The sequence below is a fragment of the Caenorhabditis briggsae genome (assembly GCF_000004555.2).
Source record: "Caenorhabditis briggsae complete genome, chrX, whole genome shotgun sequence".
In the NCBI taxonomy this organism is placed as follows: domain Eukaryota; kingdom Metazoa; phylum Nematoda; class Chromadorea; order Rhabditida; family Rhabditidae; genus Caenorhabditis; species Caenorhabditis briggsae.
In genome coordinates this window covers 9,194,899-9,201,931 of record NC_013491.2, presented here as the reverse complement: position 1 = coordinate 9,201,931, position 7,033 = coordinate 9,194,899, and the positions used below count along the sequence as shown (strand labels likewise).

General features: G+C 38.3%; 1 protein-coding gene across 1 annotated transcript; it reads left to right on the top strand.

The window, feature by feature from the left end:
- Window positions 1-201: 201 nt before the first annotated feature.
- On the top strand, window positions 202-5,352 carry Cbr-clh-4 (the record flags this gene model as incomplete). The annotated part of the gene is made up of 17 exons (XM_045239544.1): window positions 202-361; window positions 412-506; window positions 553-691; window positions 743-1,015; window positions 1,414-2,060; window positions 2,112-2,393; window positions 2,436-2,534; window positions 2,578-2,736; window positions 2,788-2,903; window positions 2,949-3,079; window positions 3,123-3,405; window positions 3,456-3,625; window positions 3,670-3,744; window positions 3,788-3,888; window positions 4,456-4,647; window positions 4,690-4,991; window positions 5,223-5,352. 17 exons carry the CDS (start codon window positions 202-204, stop codon window positions 5,350-5,352), a joined length of 3,354 nt encoding a protein of 1,117 aa, XP_045095395.1.
- Between the last annotated feature and the right edge of the window lie 1,681 nt (window positions 5,353-7,033).

Sequence of the window (7,033 nt, the reverse complement as noted above, 5' to 3'; positions counted from 1 at the left end):
CGCGTCGACACTGTCTCCGAAATGTTTTACATAATCCAACCCATGGTTAACACCTCATTGAAAAAACAGTTGAAACACTTGACTTGTCGATGGAAAGCGGACAACCGTTTTCTCTCTTCTTCAATTTTGGGTAAAAACAGTATTCGAAACTCTCATCCTTCCTCCCGCTAACCCTTATTGTCTGCTGTTTGGTGGTTTCGTATGAACGGTGCGCCGAACCATCTGAAAAAGAAGACTTCGTTCGCAATAAGTGATTTTGAGCAGGAGAATCTAGGGCCTGTAGACGAACTGCAAGCCGACGACGAGGATTCTTCTGACGACAATTTCACATTCCTGACGCCATATCGAAAACCGTCCTCCAGTAAGTGAAGGTTATTATGAACACGTTCGATTTGATCCTTATCTTTTCAGGAAGTGCCCTTGTGAGAACAACCAGTTTCAACAATAAACAATACCGAAGTTTGAAAGAGATGATTATCGATGTCAAGCAGCAAGAACCTGTGAAAGTGAGAAATGACTCACACAGTTTCTTTCGTATACGTTTTTTTTCAGAATGGATTGCATCCGCCAGAAAACGGATCAAATCATTCGGGTCGAAAAGTCACTTTCACTTTGAATGAAAACGATTTCGAATTTCCAAAGTTTCGTAAGAATAGGTCTCGATGGCTACGGATGGAATTGAATCAAATCAGTAATAATTTCTAAAAAACTCAAATCGCTATTCAAAGAATCACATTTTTAGAAATGAAACTGATATCGTTGTCATATTTGTTATCGGATTGGATGTTTCTTGCCCTACTTGGAATAGCAGTGGCATTCATTTCGATTCTGGTGGATATGATGGTGTTTTCGTTCCAAGAATTGCAGAGAAGGACTGTCTCCATTTATAATATATACGGAGCAGATCAATCGTTTTGGTTATGGGGATGTGGATTGCTTGGGTGGTGTGGTTATATGATTGGATTAGTTGCAGCTTCAGCGTGTTTCGTTCATTATGTGGCTCCACAAGCAATTGGTATACATATCACATACAGTGCCGCTCAATAAGATATACAAAACCGTATTAATGGTTTTCGGCCATTTTAACCATTTTCAGGAGTCTAGAGCTCGACTGTTTTTAATATCTCTGAAAAGATTGGAGGGTTTAAAACATAGATAAAAACTTTGCATGCACAGAATTTCTTAAAAGTGCCTCGTTTTACGGATATTTGACGATTTCGAAAAGACATTTTTGTTTCGGGCCATTTGTACTAAAAACGTGAATTTTTGATTTTTTTTTTCAAAGTGATCGGAAATTTGACATACGGGCTCCATTCTCCTGAAAATGGTCAAAATGGCCAAGAATCAACTGAAAAATACGTTCTTGCATTTCTTATTGAATGATACTGAAAATCCTTGAAATTTGTTTTTTAGGATCGGGAATACCAGAAATGAAAACAATTATTCGAGGAGTGATTTTGGTAGATTACCTAACTCTCCGGACACTTGTCTCCAAAATTTTCGGAGTGGCGATGGCGCTTGGCAGTGGTGTCCCAATCGGTAAAATGGGACCGTTCGTGCATATCGCCTCAGTGGTTGCCAACCAAATGTGCCTACTAGCAGCGAAATTCGATTCTGCGTATCGTGAGGAGAGCAGAAGAATGGAATGTCTAGCTGCTGCATGTGCAGTCGGCGTCGCGTGCACTTTCAGCTCGCCAGTTGGAGGAGTATTGTTCTCGATTGAAGTCACAACGATGTATTTTTCTGTACGGAGCTATTGGAGGGGTTTTTTCGCAGCGTGTTGTGGAGCGACAACTATTCGATTATTGAGAGCTTATGTAGTAGAAACGGAAGGTGAGCTGGATCGGCACGATTTTGAATATTTCCCATGTTCCAGTTACTGTAAGTGCATTCTATCAAACCAGCTTCCGCCCGGATGCATTTTCCGTCAACGAGCTTCCACTGTTTGCATTGCTCGGCTTACTATGTGGCATTTTAGGTGCTGGTTACATTTCCATTTACAGAAGTGTTGTCTTGTTTTTAAGAAACAACCGATATGCAAAAATAATTTTCCAGAGACAGTAAGCTTCTTTTGTTAGAAATGGAAAACAGCTATAAATGTTTTTTTTCAGCTGGATAGTATACCCGATTGTGATTTCATGCGCCTTCTCGCTTCTTTCATATCCACATGGTCTCGGAATGTTTTCCACCGGAAGGGTATTGTGTTGTTCTTGGCTCCCACCACGAATATGACGTTTCAGATAAAATTCGGAGCGAACCTACGTGATTTCTTTGCAAACTGTTCGTTTATGGCAAAAACAACAGATGATCTAGTTTGTGGAGCAGAAATCTATTCGCATTGGTTGAATCGAGGAAATATTTTGTTGCTTCTTTTTTTGTTCGTTATAGTTCACGTGAGTTTGTTGTGATTAGCAATGAGTCAGCTATTTTTTTAGTTCGTGTTTTCTATCATCAGTTTCACACTTCCAGTTCCAACAGGAGTTTTTCTTCCAGTTTTTGTTTTAGGTGCCGCTATCGGAAGATTATATGGAGAGGTAGGAAATTGTTGTTGAAAATTTAGAAATTTAGAGTTTTCAGACAATTGGGCTGATTCTGGAAGACATTCATGCTATAAGACCTGGAATCTACGCCGTTGTCGGTGCGGCATCCTTTTCTGCATCTGTCACTCATACGGTGTCGGTGTCTGTGATGATTTTTGAAATTACCGGTCAACTTCATTTCATCTTGCCAGTCATGGTATACATATTATACAATCATTTTGAATGTAATCGAAACTAATGCCTACAGATATCTGTTATGTTGTCCAACGCTGTTTGTGCTTATCTTCAACCCTCTTTCTTCGATACCATTATCAAAATCAAACACTTACCATTCCTACCGGACATTCCTCCATCCAATAATCTGTAAGTACTTCACTGCCATTGAAGTTTATCATAAAATTTTTGCAGAGTTCATACAACTTATGCAGAACACATTATGGTGACGCCGGTGAAGTTTATCACCAAAATAACAACATACAATGAGATTCGTGAAGCGGTGCAAACCGGTCTTCGTCTTTTCCCTGTTGTTGACTCTAAACGTTTGTAACATGAAATGAAAAACAAAAACAAGCTCTGTTTCAGATTCCCAAATGTTAATAGGAACCGTTTCACGAAGATATCTGACAATTTTGCTAAACGGGAAAATCGGCGACACCCCGAGAAAAATTGAAGCGGAGAAGCGAGTTAGACAAGCAATTGAAACCATTGATAATCATTTCAAAGATTCTGAAAAAGAGTTATCAGAAGATAGGAGACGAATTTGTTCGGAAACTGATTTCGTTTCTATGCAGAGGAAAAAGTCAGATATTGTAACTCCATTAGCGAAATCCTTAGAAACACCGACTAGACCTGGGGAACAGAAAAAGTGAGTTCAAATTTTGATCGACTTCATAATTTTCTACATACAAATTTCAGTCGATTCCTAGTTGTACCTCTTCCTGACGTCAGTGAACCCAAATTGTTCTTTCCACCTATTCCGTCTTCCCCATCTGTGCCAATTGAGAATACATTGAAGCGCCGTAACTCGGGATCAAGGAGAAATGCGTTGTTCAGTTTACAAGATATGGATGAGAAATCTGCCAAAGGTTGGTCAAGATTTTTTTATCACGCTATTTTATTTATACAACAGATTTTTTGGATGATCATGGTATCGAGCACAAGACAATTCATGGAAACGCCAACGAACACCACACAATCATCAAAAGTAAGTTTTCAAGGAACTTCAGTAGTTTAAAAAAAAGTTGTAGGTTATATGAGACAGGCGAAAAAGTATTTGAATCATATGCAGTTCGGAAATCATAAGAAAGGATCACAGGAGAGTAATCCATACGATTTGACACCAGAAGAGGCGAGTTCACGGGTTCTCCATTATACAATAACAGACAAAGAGATATCACACTTTGAATTTTTCTGTTGATGATATTCAACTTTGAAGATCTGAAAAAGTAGTCCAGAATTTGTCTGACAAATTCTAATCATACTGAAACAGTAACTTTAATTAACTTCTAAAAAACTAGTTTATCTTGAAGTGAATTTAAAAAAACCAAAAAAGCGCGATAAACGGTATTAAGGTGACAAATCTCAATTCTGTGTTAGTTGTGACGTTTTCGGAGAGCGACAAACTTCAGGAATTCAAAAAAATGTGTTAATTTCAGTCTTGAGTATTCTCATTCAAAAGCTTACAATTCTTATAATTCAGCTTACAATTCAAAAGCTTGACATGTCGAGCGGGGCAAATTTCAGCATTCTATTTTTACTGTTACTCGAGACACGGTAGTTTTTCGATGAAAACAGAAAAATTCAGTTTTGACCTTTTATAATCATTTTGTAACTAGCCTCCAATTCATAATTTTCTATTTTAAAAAAGATATTTTCAGTGAGGTGTATATTAATCCAAAGCCGAATATTTTTTCAGAGAAAAGCATGGGAGGAGGAACAGCTTGCAATGAAGTTAGATTTGACTGAAAATGACATAGATCCTGCACCCATCCAACTTGTCAAGCAAACGTCCCTCTACAAAATTCACTCAATCTTCTCAATGCTCCAATTGAGCAAAGCATATGTAACGGATTGTGGTAGGCTGATTGGTGTAGTGGCGTTGTCTGACGTTGGTTGTTGGTGTAGTTCTCTGTCAAATTTTGATTTTTAGCTCCGAAAAGCGCTGGAGCACACAGAAGAGGTGATCAAAACGGAGAAGAAGAACAGTAATTGCGGAGCAATCCCATCTAACGTTCTACAGAATAATCTCCGTCACATATCGACAAATGTCATCGATATTTTAACACCCCCACTAGAAGTTGCTCGTGGAACAACTCTCGAAACGAATACAGTACTCCCGGAGATCATTTCGTCACCAAAAGAAGTAATTCCACCGCCTCCGTTTGAGCCCCGCTCTTCGCTTCGACTACGTCAGCCGAGAGCCATCAATTTTGGAATGGAGCCCAGAAAAAGGTTGGTACATAGGGGAAAAGAAAGATAGCTTATTTTTTATGACCCACTGTACGTGTGTAAGTACATTTTGGAAAACGCAATGGATTATTGGAGAAAAAAGGAACCAGTGGCGGGTTAAAAGATTACGAGGGGAAGCGAAAAAAATTGGTTATTTTCTCGGGCAGGGTTAGAAGGGTTAGAATTGTATAGTCAGTGGAAAAAAGGCAAAATGATGGATGCGAGTTTTTGCAGGTCTGGTTCTGAGTTCCATCAACGACCCGAGGAATTTGTGGAAGCTGTTGCTTATTTGAGAAGGAAGTCGCATGCGATTATAACACCGAGATTACATGAGGAACCCGAAGAGAGTTCATCGTCGGAATGATCCACCACACACTAAAAACACACATTATACTCACTTCTATGCACCAATAAACTTTTTCATTGTCGTACTTATTTTTGCTTGAGTTTGAGTTCTTTGCCAAAAAACTCTCATATCAGAAACACTTGTGTGTCACTATAGTATAAAAAGAGGATGAGTTGTAAACTATTGGTCTGGTCGATGGTTTAGGCACCATCTCCAATTTCGAGGCTTTCTCTTTTGTTGTTAGGATGACGTTAATATATTATGGAGGTCCATTTTTCTGAAGACAGGAGGGCGTGTACTTTCTTCGAGACTCCAGTGGTCCCGCGTATCCTGTTTTTTTCTCTTTATGAATATAGAAATATTTATACGAAAGTCTAAAACGTAGAAGTTCAGAGAAAGTTATGTGTTCGTGAAATTGTTGTGATAAAAAATATTTTACATATGTACTGACAATTTTTTTTAATCTAGGAATTCTCAAAGAAACGGAAAACATCAGCTCAACTGGTCTATTCATCAGGTGAGTGGAATTCTTAAAGTCAACAATTATTTATGTTAAAAAAGGTGAGACCAGAAACGTTCGGAACGGAATTCAGAATTTCGAAAATTCTGACCATTTTCCGCGCCGGATTATTTCCAGATTCTTTTTGGAGTAAGAACTATTTGGATTGCGTTGTGTCTAAAACGTACGAGAAAAGAAAAGCTAGCTGGTCTCGAGCGGGTATATTTCTAATGTTTTGCGTTTTTATATCTGTCTGTCAATTTTAAATCAATTTTTGTGCTTTTCTTATCAGGTAGTGGAATTTTTATTTCAAAAAATTTTCCAATTTCCAGAATCTCCAAAATTATCAAAATCAAAACATTCAGAAATTTCAAAATTTTCTAAATTGGAACAATCTGAAGTCCGAAAAACATTTAACCTGACACCTTTTATCTTCATTTTTAAGATTTTCTCACAGACGGCACACCTCCCTTATTTGTCCCTCCGTCCCTATGCGGCTAGAAAAATATGTGCTGTCGTCCTGAAACGAAAGAAACCAAAGGAGGCTTACCAAAACTGATCACTTATTCTTTTTGTCGGCAATAGTCACACTTTTGAGACGTCTCTGGCGGAGTCGTGGGCTCCGCGCTTCCTTCTCAAAAACATTATGCTAAGACCGACCCACCCAAAACTTCTTAACTCATCATCGTTGACTACTGCGATTCACTCTTCTCTGAAGAAAAGTTTCATCCTTTTTTTTTGTTGATGCAACACTTTTGCTCCGAGTCTATGAATATTCAATTTAGTATCTGATTAGAAACGCATACTCATTAAATGTACCTACGCTCTTAATCTCTCCTCCCAACTTGTTGGGGAAGGCGTCAATCCTTCACTTCCCACTCTTTGTGTGGTATGGCGCGAAAATCATATTAATTCTAAATACATTCATCCTCTTCCTTTTTAGCCTTCAGTCACGTTTTTGATTTGTTCCAAAGATAGAGTAGAACGGAAAAAAGCGGAAAGAGGATGTCTTTCGAACCAAAATTAATTAATCGGTGCATTGTTTTCCTGGGAGTGCTTTCCAGTGATTAATATCTAGAAAAACGGCATTTTAAGCTTTATTTGGTTTACAAATTTGTAGAGGTCTCCAGTCCACTTGAATTTAATCTTGCTAGAGTCTATAATTTTTTTTCTCAGATTGCATGTATTGGTAATACGGTT